The following is a 22234-nucleotide window of genomic DNA, read 5'->3' as shown; positions in this document are numbered from 1 at the left end:
TTTAGCATCGTTCAATAATTTTAAGTTGATGTTGAGTTTTTGCTGAAACACTCACTCACTATCCCACTATACTATCACTATACTATGTTTTATCAGCATTAGGAAACACGCATACACTCTCCCCCTCACACACACTCATTCACCGCGCCCAAATTAGTTTTCTCCTGGGCCAGCCGGACTCAAACAACATCATTGCAACACTGTGTTCAAGTTTGATTCTAATTATAAGGCAACCTAATAAAAGAAACTTGACAAAAGACACATTTAGTTAGTCAATTAGCTAATATCAGAGCTCTGCAGCCACCTAGTGGTAAAAACTATATATTTTTTTATTTTTAAAACCAACAAACAGCATTTTGTTATAAAAATGGTTCTGTTCTGTCCTCTGCCACGTTTAAAACTATTTTTCTGCTCATTGTATTTATTCTGACATTTATTTTGGCTGTTCATTTTTGTACATTTTAAATTACACAATATCATTATACAAAATGTTAGAAATATTTTAACATTATTTTTAAATTGTACTACTATAAAATACTTTGGATTTTAGACATTTCATTCATTCATTTTCTTGTCGGCTTAGTCCCTTTATTAATCCGGGGTCGCCACAGCGGAATGAACCGCCAACTTATCCAGCAAGTTTTTATGCAGCGGATGCCTTTCCAGCCGCAACCCATCTCTGGGAAACATCCACACACACATACAACAGACAATTTAGCTTACCCAATTCACCTGTACCGCATGTCTTTGAACTGTGAGGGAAACCGGAGCACCTGGAGGAAACCACAAACTCCACACAGAAACACCAACTGAGCCGAGATTCGAACCAGCAACCTTCTTGCTGTGAGGCGACAGCACTACCTACTGCGCCACTGCCTCGCCCGATTTTAGACATTTATGTTCTAAAGATGTATTTATATACATTAAGATTTTTAAAAATGTACTAATAAATACATGTGCTTGTTACTTTGGTTGTGTCTCCATTTTTTCTAAAATGTATTTTAGACTTTACAACTTCTGTAAGCTATCACCTTTTTTTCTGGCTAAATAGCCTTACTAGTGTAACTGTGAAGGATCATCAAAAACTGGCATGTCAGAATTTTTCCTCTGCAATGCAGGAATCAATTCTTGAAACTGCATTTTTTCAATGAGTGTGGCAATTTAAATCAGTTTCTGACTGAATTACCTGCTTGGTGTGTTCTTTTACTTAGATGCATACATTCAGATGCCAAGATGAGGTTAAGTAATAAAGTATAATTGTGATTTTCTGCTGTGAAAACAAAACAAAACCCCCTAATAAGCTTTGAGATATTCTTAACGTGGACATTGCATGATTACATTTTGTGTTTTTTTAACATGGTAAAGATGCCAATTACCCAGCAAAATGAGTAACACAGTACTAAAATAATAAAAAATAATAAAATAAATAACTGAAAACTTTTTGTTCAACAACATATTTTCTAATGCAGTTGTGAGAATTGAAGTAATATCTTTCTAATAAGCTATGTCAGAGTTTAATTATTTTTATTTTATTTATTTATTCATTCAGTTTTTTGTTGGTTGTTTTCATTAGTTTGTTTATTTAGTTAGTTAGTTATTTAGTTATTCGCTTGTTCATTCGTTCATTCATTCATTCATTCATTCATTCATTCATTCATTCATTCATTCATTCATTCATTCATTCCTACTAAGAGCCTGACTAAATATTGTATTGTGATATTGCCATTGTATTGCAACATGATGTTTTTTCTTAGAAAAAAAAGCTGTAATGCTAATTAATTGGTAGATCTAACATTTTTCCAATATCAGTCTGTAGAATGATACTTTAAAAGAGCTTGTATACGATAAACAAAAAACTAAACAATGACAGTATACTGTACTTTTTAATATTAGGTTTTCTAATTTGTGATGCAGGTATCAATGCATAATTAACTGTTGGGCCTCTCAGCAATGGTTGTTATTTAATTATCTGATTCTTTTAAAACTTTCCAAGCTTGAAGGTAACATTTCAGCAAGGAAGTTGATGAAATTACGGGGACGGCTTTAAAAAGGTGTTATCTTATTTGGAGCACAGATCTTTTACAGTGAAAGTTGGACAGACAGACAGACAGACAGACAGACAGACAGACAGACAAATAAATATCCTCCAGCATCAATTATTTGTGTGGGGTACCACAAGGCTTTGTTACTTGTTCAGTTCTGTATTCCCAATGCATGCACCATCTGAAATATTTATACATTAATATTATATCACACACACACACACACACACACACACACACACACACACACACACATATATATATATATATATATATATATATATATATATATATATATATATATATATATATATATATATATATATATATATATATATATTACCAATAATAGTAATAATGGTGGTAGCAGTTGTAATGATTATAACAATATATTAGAATACTAAATAAATCAATAAATTTTACTTTTGCATACAATGCACATCACACACACACACACACACACACACATATATATATATATATATATATGTGTGTGTGTGTGTGTGTGTGTGTGTGTGTGTGTGTGTGTGTGATGTGCATTGTATGCAAAAGTAAAATTTATTGATTTATTTAGTATTCTAATATATTGTTATAATCATTACAACTGCTACCACCATTATTACTATTATTGGTAGAAGAATAAATAAAACAATAATAATAGTAGTAATAATAATAAAGGTAATTGCGACTTTTTTCTAAACTTCTAAGCTGTAGGATTTACACTAAGTCATTTTTTTTCAATTACTTAAAAAACTACAAGGAAACTGAATTGTGATTTTAGAAGTCAGCACTCTGAGGAATTCTATTGCGAGGTGCAAACTCTAATGTGGGTGGGAAACTCAGAAAACTTTGAGATCTAAACTCCGAAATGGGAAACATAGATACAGAACTGCAAGGGAAATTTCAGAACTGTGAGATAATAAGTCGCAATCACCTTGAATTATCATTATGTTTTACACCAGTCTAGGAAACGGCGTTTATAAGGAAGTAGGAAGTATATTACGTGCTACGAATGCCACACAGACAGAGCAGTGTCAGACAGATCTGCAATTGCAGTCAAGTTTTAAAATGCTTGCTAAACAGTCCCTACTAGTGGCACAAACATTTATAAAACAGTGTCAGTAGAATTTTTATCCTGTCCGTTTGACACCACATCCGACTTTATCACGTTATATGTAGATATTATATATGTAAATTGTCAAATATATATTTGAACTGAACTCCAAAAAAAAAAACTCAGAAAACATCAGAATGTTGTTTGCATCTTGAAAAATTGGAGCATTTAATTAATCACAGCACACTGACAAAAAAAACACTATCATCAGCTGAAATTACAGAAACTGCATTATTTCATGTGTCAGGTCTGACCTTATATTTGAAGCCTTTCTACATGTTTGTTTTGTTGGGTTTAGTTAATGCATGCATTTTGTTTCTTTTCGTGCAGAAATTCAATACAAAAAATGAAAGACAATCTCAGAGTAGCTTTATAAAATGTACAGTTTATGTAAAAAAAAAATACAGACACTGAATTGCTTTATTGCTTTATTTTATTTGCTTTATTTACACTGAACAGACTTTATTTGCAAAATGACATTACTGTAAGATATACAAATAGAAAGAGCACCACAATTATACATTTACAGTCGCTATGACAGCTTTTTTTCAATACTTCTTAACCATTTAGCCAGCGCTCGACAAGGACACACTGAGGCGCTGTTTTTCCCATATGTCAATGTTTATGAATAGATTACACCAAAAAGAACATAAGTAATCATGAGTAATCTTGAAAAAAACTGTACATGAGTTTAAAGCTATACAGACCCTTGTTGTTTTTCAATGGAAAGCTTATAAAGAATCTATTTGTTAAGTTTGAGTAAGTTTTGCAGAAAACGCTTGTTTGATATGGCGTATATCATTATAATAACAACACACACACGCATGCATTGCTGTACATCACAGTTTATTTTGAAAGGTAAGAGTCCACAGAAAAACATCCCATCAAGCACATTTAGTCCACCAACACAATAGTGTTGAATTATGGATAATTATTCATTTGTTTATGTTACCACTTCTGCCGGAGACCTATTGTTTAGATCGTTTTACCATGGTACTTACACACGAAAACGGCGTCTTTGTAGTAAAAGGCAAGTCTATGTCATAGCTTATACAGTGTTACAGATAAAATGAGACCACAAACTGAATAAAAAGTCAAAGTTATAGTTACTAAAATCTAAACAAAGCCAGGTGTTTTGGCTGTCTGCATATTTCAGTCACTGCTATTGATCAGTCACAGAAGTTACTTCCTACTTCCCAGAAGTTTGTCTGACAGAAAAACGAGCCAATGGCTGCATGAATTTTGATCTTATTGGTCGGCCGTCATGTTATTGCACTTTGTTTGCTGTTACCAACATTATGAAGCTGCAGGCCCGGAGACCCAATCGCACGCTCAGACCTGCAAGCTCAGACCTGGACGCTCAGACGGCTAGACCTGCACTTCCAGACCTTCACAGTGCCACCTGCTGTTTGAAAGATCGACTAACCTGAATTCAGCTGCTTATAAATTGTAACTTAAACTACTTTTCTACTATAAAATGTTACGCTATGATTGAATATATTATTATATAAAATTAAACATGCCAGATTTTGTTAATTGTATTTGTAATTAAATATTGTTCAGTTACTTCAATATTTTTAGACATTTATTGTTTTTAAAATAATTTATCACTGTTTTGTATTGAGTTGAGGGAATGAATATTATCTTCATATACAATAAATTTATTCACATACAATAAATTATAGTGCTCTGGGTAATTTTCTCACAACAAACTTTATTTTCCTTTTCATGAGGTCCTAAAAGTGAAGTTTCATAAACTAATTTCGAGAGAAGCACGTGATATGATTGAGCACTACTGGCAGCTCATCTATAATCATAATATTCCAATCAAAGGGATCCTAGTTTACTATAAATGGATCATTTTCTCCCTACTGCTCTATCTTCGTTTTGGAAGAATCCCCCTTCCACCCCATCTCCTCCTTTTCCTCCTCTCTAAAGGGGGAGCTCTCAAGACCTTCCTGATCTTAGATCTCCTGATATGCATGCCAAACCTGCTATAAATGCTAAGCATATCTAAGTGGGAACTCTTGAAATCATCAAGCTGTAAACAATGCAGAGAAAATATAGTTACTTAGAAAATAACATCAAATAAAATAAATGCTTTACATTGTTGGGGAGATTTTTCATTTCGAGCAAAAAACTGTGGAAATATCTGCAGCCTTTTAGTGCACTGTATTAGTGTTTGCAGAAACCACTCTTTTTGAATTGTAATATCAATCTGGGAATTATACACATCACAAGCAAATTATTATTGCTTTAACCTAATAGAACTCATATTGTAAATTATATGCAGATTAACTGATATTTTAATTTCCCAAAAACTTATTTGTAATTATTACAGAACTTATTGATAATTGTTAAACTGTTATCATGTTACTGTTATTGTCTTTGTTAGCACTTTCAGATAATACAGTAATAATGTACAGTATGTCACGTTTGGCATGATCAAAACAGTACAAAAACAAAAGGTGTGGATCCAAGTGCAGATATTTATTTACAGTGCAACAAACAAGGTGATCAAAATACAAAGTAACAAACAAATGACAAAACTAGAAACTAAAACAGAGACAAGGCTCAAGAAACAATAACTCTACAAACTAGACTTTAGCAAAAAAATACAAGAACAAGATCAAGAAACTCGGTAGCAAGACTTACTAGAACTCGGGACAAGAATGACAAGGAAGACAAACGACGCAGTGACAAACAGAGGTGAAATGGTTGTATAAATAGTCCAGGAAATTAACAGGAAACAGGAACAGCTGTGAGCCAATCAGTGTATGTGGACCGGGTGTAATGTGCGTGGTATGTATGAACTTGTAGTCTTTTGGGCGCTGTAGTAAATCTTCAGAGTCTGTGAACTACAGCGCCCTCCGGTGGTCACTGACCGTCATGACAGTACCCCCTCTTTAAAGAGCAGGAACAAGGGGAGGGATGGGAGGGTCAGACCAGGGTAGGTTTGTGGGTCAGGCGCCCCAGCAGGAAGCCAGGGTGCAGCCGGGGAATCCGTCCCATACAGTGGGAAGGACCACCAGGGAGGGGCGGGAGTGATGATCCATGGATGATCCTGCAGGAAACACAAGGCAGGAGTTCTTAGGAGAGCCGGGTGGACAGGCAGCTGGGCTGGAGCCGGCGGGACTGGAGGCAGCTGGGCTGGAGCCGGAGGGACTGGAGGCAGCTGGGCTGGAGCCGGAGGGACTGGAGGCAGTTGGGCTGGAGCCGGCGGGACTGGAGGCAGCTGGGCTGGAGCCGGCGGGACTGGAGGCAGCTGGGCTGGAGCCGGCAAGGCATGGAGCCGGACTGGGGCCGGCAGGGCAAGACGTCTGGGAGGTAACGGCAGGACAAGACGTCTGGATGGCGTTGGTAATGCCAGGAGCCGGGCTGGGGCCGGCAGGGCGAGGAGCCGGGCTGGGGCCGGTAAAGCCAGGAGCCGGACTAGAACTCGCATTGTACTGCGCTCTGGGGCTGGGGCCGACACTGGCGGGCGCTCTGGGGCTGGGGCCGACCCTGGCGGGCGCTCTGGGGCTGGGGCCGACACTGGCGGGCGCTCTGGGGCTGGGGCCGACACTGGCGGGCGCTCTGGGGCTGGGGCCGACACTGGCGGGCGCTCTGGGGCTGGGGCCGACACTGGCGGACTTTCTGGGGCGTGAGCAGTCCTGTTCCTACGTCTCCTCCGTCTGGTGGTTTGAGAAGGGAGAGCATAGTTAACAGGTGAGGGAGCTTGCTCTGGAGCTGGAGCCGACACTGGCGGGCATTGTGGGACTGGAGCAGACACTGGGGTTCCACACAGTTCTAGCAGGCTCTCCAGAGGCTCAGAAAAAGGTGATCTTCGGACAGCCCAACGCGGATAAGGCCGCAACTCCAGTCCTGCCTCTCTCCTCTTTCCCTTGGTTAAATCAGCTGGCCCCGAAAATATCCCTCCCTGTTGCCCTCCACTCAGGCCTCCCTCCTGAGGGTTCTCCTCCCTCAGGGCAACAGAGAGAGGGGAGCCAGCGATCAACAAAGCTGCTTCAATAAACCGGTAAAGGTTCCAGTCCTCCTCATATGGTGGCATTAATGAACGGACTGGATCCAAAAGTCCTCCCCGAAAAAACAACATTAATAACAAGTCACTATGAGAGCTCTTCGGGGCTAGCTCCAAAAACTCCTTGATATATCGCTCAATAGAGCGGTTACCTTGTTTTAGGCGCACTATAATATTATCCGCTGGATAGTGACTGCGTCGTTCTGTCACGTTTGGCGTGATCAAAACAGTACAAAAACAAAAAGGTGTGGATCCAAGTGCAGATATTTATTTACAGTGCAACAAACAAGGTGATCAAAATACAAAGTAACAAACAAATGACAAAACTAGAAACTAAAACAGAGACAAGGCTCAAGAAACAATAACTCTACAAACTAGCCTCCGGTGGTCACTGACCGTCATGACACTACATAGCACTAAAATATCTTTCAAATAATAATTGCTTTATATATTATACATTTTATTTTAACATTTTTACTTTAACGTTTTTAATTTTTCCAGAAAACGTTGCTAGAAAATTGTCCCAGAATGGTACAATAACACCGAAAATAAGAGCAAGCTGTAAACATCATAAAATAATGTTATATAATAATATAATGCTAGCTTTTGACACTAATTTTGATCAAATCAAATACTGAAATTATTGTTTGTTAGTGTAATATTTTCAGCCTGATCTCACAAGAAAACGTAAGTATTTTACGTTTTGCCAGTTTAGTGGCTAATTCTTACGAATTCGTACGAGTTCAGTCGTACCAAATGGTACGATTTTAAAAAGGAGGCGTGGCACCTGACCCCACCCCTAACCCCAACCGTCATTGGGGGATAAGCAAATCGTACTAAATTGTATGAATTAGATCATACGAATTCATACAAATTAGCCACTAAATGAAAAAGTTACGAATTGCCATGAGATTGTGTTGAATATTTTACACCAAAGAAATATCATGTTTGCTGCTCAAGGCGGAAAATATAATTGTTTACAATAGAATCCTAATTCTGTTTTTTTATTTATTTTTTCTTCATAGCTGAATCTCTGCTGAGGATTTCAAGCAGCAGCAAACTCCCATGAAACACTTTCTGACAGTGAGTGACAGAGAAAACATCAACTCTTGTAAGACTTTTTTATATGCACTGGACTTGTTTATCACAATGTACTACTTGTGCTCAAATAAAGCATTCATACTGTACGTTTCTGTTTATTATTTTACAATTAAAAAATAGTGGTGTATGAAACCTTCAGTACATGTGGTCATCAGACTTCTCCACAAAAAAGGAGAGGGTGAAAAACACAAGACATTGTCTTTTTTTGTCTATTGGTGTCAAATTGAAATCATATACTCAGGAGATGTGTGGATTTTGACCTATTACTTTTCTGTGTTGCTCCAGAAAAAAAAATTCACATATTTGTTTATGAAATAATAAAATGTTTAGTGTGGTGCATTTTTTTCCATTACTTAAGCATCTATAACTTTTTTCATTTTAAGCATTATAAACTCTAGATGATGGATAACAAAGCCCAGAGTGTCTTCATTCCAAAGATACATAAACTGTGAATGTAGACCAAATCATTTAGCAACTGTAAATGTTTTAGCTTGGGAAGATTATTTTTGAGAAAGTGCCTCTGACAGTGACGGAGAGAAGGACATCGACATAGCCTCAAAAAACATTTTACAGTAATCTCATTTTGCATGCTATCTTCATCAAATTTAAAATATAAACTCACGAAATACTTTGCTTTCAAGTCATATTTATCTAGGACATTACATTAATGTTTTCCTGTGTTTGTATATGGAAAACAAATATTGAACACAATACAATTTTTTCTCATGACTTCATAATGTATAACTTTTTATATTTTTTAACATGTAACACAAAGTGTCTTCTTTCCAATGATACATAATTTGTGTTTGTAGCTTACTGGAGTCAGGAACTGTTACTTTTTAAAGTTAGGTAGGTGTAAATCCCCAAAATTGAGTGCTGGCTAACAGGTTTAATGGGCTCAACTAACCCCACCCATAACCACACCCCTCATATCATGTCACCAGCTCCATTGAGTGCATTGTGTCTGACATTGCATCGCTGAGAAATGCATTTTCAGCTTGCATCATAAAGGCTGCATCCAGATACTTTAGCAAACATGGCCAAAAATGCTGTATTACGTATGTCAGGTCAGTTTTGTCACCTTGTTAGTAAACAGTATCTGTAAAGAAGTGACAGAGTTTGTCTCAGAACAAGTGTGTATGTTGAACTTGCCAGATGTGTAAGATGTGTCTCTGCTGTTGCTGATGAAGTGTTAGCAAACACAAGCTATAACATAACTGTGCCACTGTTGTGCGTTTCTTTGTGCTTGCTTTTAATCTACACCTCTCTAAACACATACCTGTGATTTGTGCATGACATCATTTTCATAGACTTGTTTTTTTAAAAAGCTCTACTTCCACTTGTAGGCATTTTCACTCAAAAAATGTTGTTGATGTCATTTAAACAAACAGGCAAAAAGCATTGACATGTTGTCATGTAAACAGCCTCTTAAACACCACTACTAGCGCTTAGTTTGTTGTGAATATGCACCTCCTAGCAATGAAAATTACATACTGTGCCTTTAAATAGAAGAATGAATGAATTCTGTAAAATTCTGTTTAGTATGTGTATAAAACATTACTCTTCAAGAAATTGTAATGATCTTGCTTCCTTTTTTATTGTTATGAAATATAATATTAAAGAAGGTCGCTGTTTCGATCCTCGGCTCAGTTGGCATTTCTGTGTGGAGTTTGCATGTTCTCCCTGTGTTCGCGTGGGTTTCCTCTGGATGCTCCGGTTTTCGCCACAGTCCAAAGACATGCGGTACAGGTGAATTGGGTAGGATAAATTGTCCGTAGTGTATGTGTCTGTGAATGAGTGTTTCTGGGTGTTAACCAGAGATGGCTTGCAGCTGGAAGGGCATCCGCTGCGTAAAATTGTGCTGGATAAGTTGGCGGTTCATTCCGCTGTGGCCACCTCAGATTAATAAAGGGACTAAGCCGACAAGAAAATTAATGAATGAATGAAATATAATATTAAGATTTGCAACAGAAGTGCCATATGACTTCAGGGGCCTGTTTCAGAAAAGGAGGTTAAGTGAAAACTCAGAGTATTTTAACCCTGAAATGATTTACTAACACAGACTATATCTGAAGTGTTTGGATGTAATTCACGTTTTCCTCCTGTTGAGAAACATCATAAGAACAATGTTTAGTGGCTCAGTGTATTACAGCAGTGTTTTTAAAAGACTAAACACTTTATTGATATAGTATACAACCAAGCACAAGTGGTCAGAATACAAACGAGTCACAAGTGATAAAGTATTAAGCGTTCTCCCAAAGTAAAGTGTGTCTGAACCAGGTCCAAGCAAAATGCAGCATGTGTCTGTAGCTCCGCCTACTTTTGGCTTCTTTTGCGCTCTTTAGAAACCTATGGGTGACGTCACGGATACTACGTCCATATATTTTACAGTCTATGGTGTGAATGGACAAACCAGCAGGCTGAGCACACTGTAGCACATCTTAAATGTTGTCTTGGTCATTCTAAAACGCATTAACCGTTTCAGTATTAATGTATATTATTAATGACCTCCAGAGCATCTGGAGCATGTCAAGAGCATCTGTTCTCCACGTCTTATGACTTCAAACGCCCCCACCCATTCATTGTGTGTCAACATCGTCTAATGAGGCTCAAGTACATTTATTAAGTAAAGAAAAGATTGAGGCAGCTTCTTCCACAGCCGTAAATTCTGTTTTTACTGTTTATATGTGGCGCCAGTTAATCAGGAAGTGACGATTTTGTTCTCTCTTTACTTGGATGGAAACGCTGCTTTATTTGCACAGCTTTTATGCGTTATTCCAGTTTTGCACGTAAATTTAATTAATATATTTGAATAAAAACATAGCTATTGCCTACATTTCAGTCACACAAAGAACAAAGTCACATACAAGAATGGCTTGTCCTTTTTTAATATATAATTAGCTTAAATTCACTTCAACAGGGACTTGTACTGTTACTAGATTAATGGGATTATATTCTTTCTAAAAACTAGTTTAGTTTAACCTCTATCACTTGAGCAACAAAAAAGGCAGACACACAAGTGCACTTTTAAACCTATTAAAACTGATCAACGTGTATAAAAGTTGAAACGTGTGTAAAAAAAAATTGTAAACGTCACACATAACATTACTTATTATATTATACTTAAATATTTAAATACTTTAAATGTTAAATTACATATTAACTTGAGCAGCTGTTTTCCCTCACTAACTGTCTCTGTTTCACTGATGCAGTGGTGTTGCGTTTTAAAATATATAGTGATTTCTGCTATAACTTTGCATGAGCACATCAAGTTCAGCTGGAGAAAGAAATTCTAATCTCTTTTTTATGATGTTGCCATAGTCACTCGTAATATTTGGACTCCATTGATAATGCCTTTTTATAGTTGCTGTGTGCACGCTTAACTCTGAGTTGGTCTACTCAAATTTGATTGACCTAACGCAGATCCGCTATTCTGAAACCAAGTTTTTAATCTCTTGGTAAATTAACTCAGAGTTCAAGTTTCAACTCAGAGTTGGTTGAACCTTGAAACAGGCCCCAGGTTAAGACAAGTATGTTTTCTTCCTCAAGGAGATGAAGAAGAGGATTCCTTAGCACATGCCACAGTAAATGTGGTCTAGCTACATCCTGGGTGAGTCTCCTACTGCTGCTCCACTCCAATCTGCAAAGGACAAAGACTGCAAAAACAGAGCCCTACCTGCTTGCTGAGCTCCAGCAATGGACAAGCTGTTCTCCAGCTATTTTCAATGATGCTCTTGTGAGTCTCCCTCTTTTGTCTGTTGTGGTACCATTATCTACAATATATGCCCACCTCCACCCCTTCCTCTTGGAAGGACATCCATCCATGCACTCATCCGTCTGTTTTTAAAGGTCATTGCTGAGGTGTGTGATGCCTATTTTACTCCATATGATGCACTCCAGCCTGTAAAAGACAAAGACTGGACTAACAGAGTTCTGCGTGCTCGCTGAGCTCCACCAATGCACAGGATGTTCTCCAATGTTCTTCAGATAAATTTCCATCGATGCTGTTGCGAGTTCCTTTCTTTTGCATGGTGGGCATCCATTACCTAAAAAAGAAACACCTGCCACAGACAAGACTTCTATCTATCTAAGCCCATGTCCACCCTTTTCCTCTTGGAAGGACATCTATTTATCCACCCATCCAGGAAATGCCTAACCTGACCATACGTTTCAAGTCATTGCTGAGTTGTGATTGCTATTTTTCTATATGCCCCAGCCTAATCTGCAAAAGACAAAAACAAGACTAATGACCCGTTTCCACTAAGTGGTACGGTATGGTTGAGTATGCTTCTATGGCCATTTCCACTGTCAAAAGGTACAAAAAAGACAATTGTACCGTACCACTTTTTGGGTACCCTTTAGGAAGGGTACCTAGCATGGCAAAAGGGTACCAAAAGAGCAAAGCACACCATGTTCTCCAGTGTTTTTTAGATATATGTCCACTGATGCTCTTGTGATTCTCCTCTTTCTGCGTGTTGTGTCAATTATTTGAAAAAGAATCAACAGCCACAAACAAGATATTTAGCTAACAATCTATGCTCATCTCCAAACCCTTTCTCTTGAAAAGATATCTATTTATTTATCCATCAATCCAGGAAATACCTAACCAGACCTTCAGTTTCCAATCATTGCTGAGGTGTGATTCCTGTTTTTTCACATGCCCCAGTCTAAACTGTAAAAGACATAGGAAGGACAAGCAGAGCTCTACATGCTTGCTGAGCACCAGCAATGCACAAGATGTTCTGCAGATAAATCTACACCGATGCTTTTAAGGTTTTTTTTTCTTTTGCATGTTGTGTGTCCAGTACCTGAAAAAGAAACAACTGCCATAGACAAAACATCTTTCCAACTATCTATGCCCATCACCATCCTTTTCCTCCTGGAAGGACATCTGCCATCAATACGTAATACCTGACCATCAGTTTCTTATCATTGCTGAGGCGTGTGAGTCCCTAGTTTCTCCACTCCACTCAGTTAAAGACAAAGACAACAGCAGTAGAGTTCTACCTGCTTGATCAATACTACCTATCTGAAGGAGATACCCAATAATTACATACTCCAAGGGTGCCCAAACTTGGTCCTGGAAGGCTGATGTCCTGTAGAGTTTAGGTCCAACCCAAATTAGGCAAACCTAAACCAGCTAATCTAGTTATATTAGAAACTTCCAGGCAGGTGTTGAAGTAATTTGGAGCTAAACTATGCAGAACATTGGCCCTCGAGTACAAGTTTGGGCATTCCTTACTTACTCTGTAAAAATGAAACTATATAATTTTAAATGTTTTATAAAGTTAATTTCATTCATTTTTTTTTCAGCTCAGTCCCTTTTTTTAATCAAGGGTCGCCACAGCAGAATAGCTGCCAACTTATCCAGCATGTTTTTACGCAGCGGATGCCCTTCCAGCCGCAACCCATCTCTGGAAAAATAAAGTTAATTTGATTTAACGCAAAATTTTAAGGCTGTACCTAATTTATTCTGATGCACTTCTCAATACTGAGATGTGTTTTCCTGATTCCTCAGAGCACTCTGGCTGAGTTTTACCCCTGAGACACCAAACATTAATCTTACGTCCTTGTTCATTCACTTTTCTCTCAATCAACCGTTAATCTGTCATCTACACTTCTAGATGTTTCTCAGTCTCTTTAAATCAAGCACACTCAGTCTACATATGTGGAATACAAAGCTGTTTTTTATTGCTGCTCTGAATATTTGGTTATTATGTAAGTGTTGCTAAATAGTAAAGCCAATGTGAGGCTTAGGCCCAATCCCAATTCTACCCTTTAGCCCTTACCCCTATACCCCTCGTTTTACGCGTTCACGTCAAGGGTTAGGGGTGTCCCAATTCTCTTTAGCTTGAAAGCATAGCGCTAAGGGGAAGAGGTGAATATCCCTTCGAATGAAGATTTTTTTAAGGACCACACTCAAAACCAAGGGGTAAGAAAATTTTCCAGAATACACCAGCCAAAACAGCAGAATCACTGCACCCGAAAGTAAGGAGATCCGCAAATTAGTATTTTTTTGTCATTATTACGAATTTTTACAACAAAGAAGCATATGTTTTAATATATTCATCATCAAGTTCATGTTTTACCATCATGTTTTAAAAATAAATGCTAAAATAAAAACTCCTGGATAGCAGTCCCACAACATTCTGACACTTGATGACACTCAAATACCCTGTCAGTAATGTCTAGTGGCTGAGAATGGGCTTTTTACAGCGTCTGCTATAATGATAATGTTGTTTTTGGTGTGTTTAGATGAATATGGCCACTGTGTTAATGCACAGTATTAGGATCTTATTGACACATTATATCCTTATGATAACATATATGCCTTCAGGGATTTCCTGAAGATAATTATCTTAAAATAGCACAACTGGAATCACTACAGCAGTCTTAATCATCTGATCTCATATAAAGCAAGAGATCGCGATGACATATGATGATATGTGCAGGTGCTGCAGTGCTGTCCCAATTCTTAGTGGTAAATTTTAAAGCCCTTCTCCTTCACCCTCGGTTGTAAGGACTAAGGGGATGGGGTACAAAAATAGAATTGTGTCAGTGTGGTAAAGGCCAGACAGAGTTTAGACTTTAGTGCAAGTTATATGGCTACTAGTGTAAATTACAAAACAACCTGTTTCTTTATTTCAGAAGTGCTAAGATTATGGATTAATGTATTGTATGGATTTGTAATTATTACAATCTTTTGACTGTATATTTTAAAGAGAAAATGTGGAATAAATTGTGAAAGCCAGATGTTCATTAAAATGCATGAAAATTGCAGTGGCCATATCAAATCAAGAGCAGTGGTTTACCATAGCAAGAGGAAAGCTAAACACTAATCAATTTATTTTTTGTTCATTCTTTTGTCACATATACATAGAAATATATTTATTATTTGTTTTGGTGCCATGAATGTACGTACTTCCTCCGGGTGCTCCGTTTTTCCCCACAGTCCAAAGACATAAGGTATAGGTGAATTGAATAAGCTAAATTGTAAGTAGTGTACTTCTACATCACTACACTGTTACTGATAATGTACAGTATATTGCAAAGCACTGCACTGGGTACTTAAAAATGTCAATTAGATTCCCGATAATTGCATCTTTTGCTTAAACATTTATGCAAATATTAAAACTCGATCCTTTATACATTCTGCTCCATACACTGATAAACAGCAAAAACTGAATTATGTTATATTGGTTTTTGCTGTGGGGGAAGCAGTGGCGCAGTAGGTAGTGCTGTTGCCTCACAGCAAGAAGATCGCTGGGTTGCTGGTTCGAGTCTCAGCTCAGTTGGCGTTTCTGTGTGGAGTTTGCATGTTATCCCTGGGTTCGAGTGGGTTTTTTCCGGGTGCTCCGGATTCCCCCACAGTCCAAAGACATGCGGTGCAGGTGAATTGAGTAAGCTAAATTGTCCGTAGTGTGTGAATGTGTGTATGGGTATTTTCCCAGAGATGGGTTTCGGCTGGAAGGGCATCTGCTGTGTAAAAACCCCGGATTAATAAAGGGACTAAGTCGACAAGAAAATTAATGAATAAATGAATGAATGATTCTTGCTGTTCTTTTGCTATTTAATTAGCAAAGGAGGAAATAATTTGTTTTGCACCTTGGTGAAGGCTTAGAGCCTAAACGTTTGTGTCTTTTCCCAGCAATGAATTTAAAATAAAAAGAAATTAGAAGACTGCTCTGATCAATGTGAATCACAATTTCTGAAAGAAAGCGATTTAATAAATTGATGCACCAAAATCTAAGATAATGTAATGGAAGACCACTGTACGAACAGCGTTGCTTTATTACCCTTTCTTAAATAGTGTCTGAGGAAATGATCAATAGACTTTTCTTCTTTTGCCGTGTACTGTTAGATTATTTTACACTTGTCTACAAATGTGTCATTTTTGGTTGTTTATTAGAAAGTATTTGGTGCCAAGAATGCAATACCAAGTGATATGTATTAAATGAAAACTGTAAAATATGTAACACATGGTTTGTTGTGGGCAAACGAATGATGCTCAGAATACTAGTAAACAAATATACAATAGAATGTACAATCCAGCAAAATTTATACATTCGGCAATGAAAATATAAAAACCTTATAAAAATGATTTGATTACTTATTAACTCTTTAATTGTACAAAATAAACAGTGAAAGGCCGGGATTGGCTGCTTTACAATGTTTAAACAGCAGAGGGGGTCAGACCCTTCACAAAAAATTCAATTATTGTTTAAGAGCAAGTGATTTTCCCAGGTGAACAGTGTTAATGTAATTAGTGATTTCAATGAATGGCCTATAAAAAACACTTACCTCCAACACTTTGTATGCTTGGATTTGTGGGTTGTTTATGTGGATTTGGAACAATAAGCAGTCAGTGTTAGAGTTTGTTGCTTGGTTTAATTAAGCCATGGATAAAAGGTGAGTTTATCAGTTGCACTGGTTGTGGTTCGTTTTGCGAATTTTGTTTTCTTGAAAATTATTAATATAATAATGCCATGTCTGTTTGCTTGTAGGTTACCCTTTTTAGTAGTCTTCCTGCTCCTTTGGAAGAATGCTCCTGCTTATACATGTAAGTGGTTGATTGTAGGGTTTCCTTCCTATCATAGACATTTGACACCACAAAGTGGTTGTTCACCTCAAACCGAAATTCTTAAAAATAAAATATATTATTTAAAAATAAAATTCAGTCGATTTTTAAATCTCTAACACTCTCTCTCTCTAAGCTATTTTTGGTGTTAAGCAAAAATTAAAGCTTGTTTACAACCACCTTGAGTGAGTACTTGGTTTTTAAGTTGACTATCTAAACAATTTAAGCTTTTGTGTAGCTCTGTTTTTACAGAAGCTATCGAGCTGCCTTATACAATTTAATGTAAAGGACTTGAGGTGCATGTGTATATACATGGACACTGTAAGAATTTAATAAATATTTGTGTAGAAATGTGTACAAAGAGGTTTTTTTTTTTTTTTTTTTTTTTTTTTTAATTCTCCAGCTTTTATCTATTTTAATTGAGTATTTTTGTTTGTTCTCTAGATTCAACTTATCCAAATGCTGGCCAATGGTGGGGTCAGCCATCTGACAACGCTTTCTTGCCTCTTGTGGTCCAGTCTTCTGTGCCAGAAGCCCCTGTCACTGGGGTTTTGCTTGAAGAAGTGGTCTCTAGTTTGCCAGAAAACAGACCTGAGTTTAATCTACTTCAGGTTGTTAAAGGTGGTGTTTCCAGCAGTTCTGACTCTACACCCCAAGCTCTATCTCCAAATACCCCCTCTTCAGCTTCTGGTATGAGTGGTTTAGCGTCACTTCAGGGCTTGTCTGGATCATCCACTTCAAGTGGTTCTAAACAAATTGTTTTTGCACAAGGGGAAGGTGGCAGCTTTGCTTTGAAGACTGGAGTTTCTGGCCAGTCCACTAATGATCAGAGCTCTCCTAGTCTGTCTAGTTCTGTTTCTCAAGGTACCACCTATGGTGTAATTACCCAGGCTCAAGGTACAAGTCAGTCTGCTCCAGGATCTTCATCCCCATATACAACCATATCATTGCCCAAATATGTTGCTAGTCAGTTCATAACTCGACCAAGTTCAAAACAATTTACCTCTGTCTATGGCACCCAGGCAGGATCCTCTGCCCCTTTTACTTTGCAAGAAAGTACCACATATGGTGGACCAATCCAGACTCAAGATGCCACAAGTCGATTAGTTTTAGGATCTTCAACCCCTTACATATCTGTATCATCACCCCAAGTTGTTACTAGTCCATTGACACCTGGGCCAGGTTCAAAGCAGGTTACCTCTGTCTATACAACCCAGACCGGATCCTCTGCCCCTTTCACTTTGCAAGAACTACTCCAGGGTTCAGACTCAACAAGCCAAGTTGTTTATGGTTCAACCCCATACGTATCTGTGTCATTGCCCCAAGTTGTTACTAGTCAGTTGACCCCTGTGCCAAGTTCAAAGCAGGTTACCTCTGTCTATGGCACTCGGACTGGTTCGTCTGCTCCGTTCACTCTGCAAAAATTACTACAGGGTAAAGGTTCAAAAAGCCAGGTTGTTTCAGTACCTTCAACCCCATATGTAGCTGTATCATTGCCCCAAGGTGTTACTAGTCAGTCAACATTAGTGCCAAACTCGGAGCAGTTAACCTCAGTCTATACCACCCAGACAGGATCCTCTGCCCCTTTCACTTTGCAAGAACTACTCCAGGGTCAAGATTCAACAAGCCAGGGTGTTTATGGATCTTCAACCCGATACGTATCTGTATCATTGCCCCAAAGTGTTACTAGTCAGTCGACGGCAGTGCCAAGTTCAAAGCAGATAACCTCCATCTATACCACCCAGACAGGATCCTCTGCCCCTTTCACTTTGCAAGAACTACTCCAGGGTCAAGATTCAACAAGCCAGGTTGTTTATGGATCTTCAACCCCATACGTATCTGTATCATTCCCCCCAAGTTGTTACTAAACAGTTGACCCCTGTGCCAAGTTCAAAGCAGGTTACCTCTGTCTATGGCACTCAGACTGATTCTTCTGCTCCCTTCACTCTGCAAAAACTACTCCAGGGTAAAGGTTCAACAAGCCAGGTTGTTTCAGTACCTTCAACCCCATATGTATCTGTATCATCACCCCAAGTTGTTACTAGTCCGTTGACACCTGGGCCAGGTTCAAAGCAGGTTACCTCTGTCTATACAACCCAGACAGGATCCTCTGCCCCTTTCACTTTGCAAGAACTACTCCAGGGTTCAGACTCAACAAGCCAAGTTGTTTATGGTTCAACCCCATACGTATCTGTATCATTGCCCCAAGCTGTTACTAGTCAGTTGACCCCTGTGCCAAGTTCAAAGCAGGTTACCTCTGTCTATGGCACTCAGACTGGTTCGTCTGCTCCGTTCACTCTGCAAAAACTACTACAGGGTAAAGGTTCAAAAAGCCAGGTTGTTTCAGTACCTTCAACCCCATATGTAGCTGTATCATTGCCCCAAGGTGTTACTAGTCAGTCAACATTAGTGCCAAACTCGGAGCAGTTAACCTCAGTCTATACCACCGAGACAGGATCCTCTGCCCCTTTCACTTTGCAAGAACTACTCCAGGGTCAAGACTCCACAAGCCAGGCTGTTTATGGTTCTTCAACCCCATACGTATCTGTATCATTGCCCCAAGGTGTTACTAGTCAGTCGACATTAGTGCCAAACTCGGAGCAGTTAACCTCAGTCTATACCACCGAGACAGGATCCTCTGCCCCTTTCACTTTGCAAAAACTACTCCAGGGTCAAGATTCATCAAGCCAGGTTGTTTATGGACTTTCAAACCCATATTTATCTGTATCAATGCCACCAGTTGTTACTAGTCAGTCAGCTGTGCCAAGTTTAAAGAAGATTACTGCTGTCTATGGCTCTCAGACAGGTTCCTCTGCTCCTTTAACTTTGCAAGGAAGCTATGGTGGACTAATCCAGCCTCAAAATGCCAAAGATGCGTCTTCTACGGGATCTTCATCTTCTGTCCTCCAAACCTCAACCGGTGACTTTTCGAATCCTTCCAGCAGCTTTTCTACCCTAAAACGTTATTACTCTGTCAAGGATTAGAAAACTGTTAAACTGCCATATGGTGCAATGTTTCTAAACTGGTTTCCAATAAAATTGAGATTTTTTTCCAAGCATGAATCCATTTATTTTTGGTTGGTTTAGAATTGTGTTTTTTTTTTTTTTTTTTTTTTTCTCTGTATGTAACAAACTGATTATTTCAAATCCACTAAATTGTTTATAATGTTGGCAAGTAAGACTTGTTTGATTTGGACCTAAAGGATTTTTTTTTCTTCTCTCATCTGTCCTTTTAATCAACGGTAATCTTACACTAAATATTTAGGTTTCTATATTTCAAAACTTTGTTGCATTATTTCACCCTTTTTTTTGTCAATGTGGCAATTTTAGTTGTAAATACATTTGATTCCAAAAACTGCTTGTACCTACAACTATTTATGAAAGAAAGGTGCTTTCAAAGGATATTGAGGTAATATTTTCTACTACCGTTGTTGTCCTATTTAAGAAATGCATGTTTCAAGAACCTACTATTAAAATAATAATAAATAAAAATCATTGATCATTTCCTGAATGTCCTTTTAGTCATGTCGTACGACTCACTGAATTGTTGATTCATTTAAGTTCTAGCTTACTTTTGGAAAATACAATTCCTTTACAATAAAACAATTGTTTAAAAAAAAAAAAAGGTATAAATTGGTTAATGCGATGTAAGTTAGTATAACTTGATTGTCAATGTGGTTAAATGCATTGTCTCAGGTAATTTTTAATATGAATTTGTCATTATAAAATTGTCACTGGTATAACAATTCTGGGTAAAACTGCAGTGACACTGCACTTTTCTCCCCATAAACTTCCATTCATAAGCACGCTAATGTGTCAGACCGGAATTGTAAAGTCATGCTTCAGGTTTTGTCAACTCTGACCTGCGAAATCACATCACTTCAATCGAGGATTAAAACATGACCTATCAGGACAGGAATTTAAAATATTAACCAATCGTTTGCTTTTTAAATGTCTAATCTTGTTTAACCCTGCCCCTTTTCGCAGTGTCGTATCACATAATTTCACAAGCTCAAATTTTAGTTCAGCTAGAGTTTAGTTTTTTCTAGCTGAATGCAATACTTTTTAACAAGTTTCTTAAACTCTTAACACGGTTAGCACAACATCCATGTTTGTAGACTATTCAATTAGTTTTTCTCAGTCGCTTTAGTGCATTTCTCACAACCCTATTTACATTTGCACAACAGTCAATGCATTTCTCAATACAATTAGTCAATAGTGCACATAGTAGTAGCAGTTTCTCATTCCTTCCAACACATTGCAAATGCTTTTGGACATGCATCAAATGCTTTCATACTACTCTCTGCTGTTTTATAAAATGCATTAACTGTTGTGCAAATGTAAATAGTGTTGTGAGAAATGAACCAAAGCCACTGAGAAAAACTGTAACACATTTCTTGTTGCTTTGATACAAAATGCATAGAGTTTACACCAATTTCAAATGCTTGAACTTCTTTTACACACAGGCCCAAACAAGACCAAAACAATGTAATTTTACAGTCAAATTTACAAATGTTTTTACACAGTATGTCAGAACAGAAAACATCATGTTTTAAACTGAACTTATATAGGCTAAAGTCAAAGCGAACAGCTGTTCATATTGTGGACTGAAACACAAATGTTCCCTGTATTGTATTAAAATTAACTAAACTTGTAAATGACTAATAGTCATTCCATATAAAACTAATAGTCCTCATTTCATTACTTGAGTCATTACATACAAAAATTTTGAACTAGTTATCAAAATCTGTCAAGCAAATTTTATAAAAATATTTAAATCTTTTTAAAGTGTCTTCTAAAATAAACAATTTCATGCATGATTTTCAGACCTCTGTATGTTGTAGGTTCAGTTCCAACATTGTAAAAAAAATCTAGCTTACAAATTGTTAACTCAATTTAAAATTGTAAGTTAGGTGGACATATTTTGATCTCAGAGTTGAATTTACTTATAAAAACAAATTAAACTGCATGTTTGGAACTGTTTGTTCAATGAAAGTAAAAAATCAGTAGAGGAGACTTTGAATTTTGATTTCTTCACTTGGGTGTCACTGTAAAAATAAAAAGTTTGGTTGACTTAAAATTTTAAAGCAACTGGCTGCAAAGAAATTTTGAGTTTATTAAGCTTCGATGGTAGAATTTATGCCAAATTATTCAGTAAAGTATACTTGACTTAAACCAGCCTTTTCAGTCAACTTAAAAAAATATTTGGCATGTCTTCAACCTCTGAAGCTTAACAAACTCAAAATTTCTTTGCAACCGGTTGCTTTACAATTTTAAGTCAACTCAACTTTTTATTTTTACAGTAAATATGTACAGCAATATTGTTTACAGTTGTGCAGAGTTCTATCCAAAAGAGGTTTATGTTTTTTGTAGATAAA

General features: G+C 37.5%; 4 protein-coding genes and 1 non-coding gene across 8 annotated transcripts in view; 2 read left to right on the top strand and 3 right to left on the bottom strand.

The window, feature by feature from the left end:
• LOC141376356 (uncharacterized) overlaps positions 1-9844 on the top strand; it is a 273156-nt gene extending 263312 nt beyond the window's left edge. The window contains exon 5 of one of the 4 annotated variants that reach the window (XR_015501052.1): positions 8203-9844. This is a non-coding gene — a transcript (uncharacterized LOC141376356). The remainder of the gene's footprint in view (positions 1-8202) is intronic. The other 3 variants (XR_015501078.1, XR_015501053.1, XR_015501075.1) reach the window with 3 other exon arrangements.
• fbxw11b (F-box and WD repeat domain containing 11b) overlaps positions 1-22234 on the bottom strand; it is a 649789-nt gene that overhangs the window by 529547 nt on the left and 98008 nt on the right. The window lies entirely within an intron of this gene.
• Positions 1-22234, bottom strand: part of pcdh1a1 (protocadherin 1 alpha 1) — a 142910-nt gene that overhangs the window by 88243 nt on the left and 32433 nt on the right. The window lies entirely within an intron of this gene.
• The window catches only part of pcdh1a2 (protocadherin 1 alpha 2), a 126635-nt gene that overhangs the window by 88243 nt on the left and 16158 nt on the right, over positions 1-22234 (bottom strand). The gene's annotated exons all lie outside the window — the stretch shown is intronic.
• zgc:165539 lies at positions 16594-19907 on the top strand. The gene is given in 6 exon segments (NM_001111176.1): positions 16594-16691; positions 16781-16838; positions 17301-18049; positions 18224-18678; positions 19031-19350; positions 19528-19907. Coding segments are annotated over 4 exon segments (1590 nt in total). The 5' UTR covers positions 16594-16691; positions 16781-16838; positions 17301-17548; the 3' UTR covers positions 19842-19907.

This window comes from Danio rerio, chromosome 10 (genome assembly GCF_052040795.2).
Source record: "Danio rerio strain M-AB ecotype USA chromosome 10, GRCz13ab, whole genome shotgun sequence".
NCBI lineage: Eukaryota > Metazoa > Chordata > Actinopteri > Cypriniformes > Danionidae > Danio > Danio rerio.
Note: the sequence above shows the minus strand (reverse complement) of the source record. Positions and strands in the feature narration are given on the sequence as shown.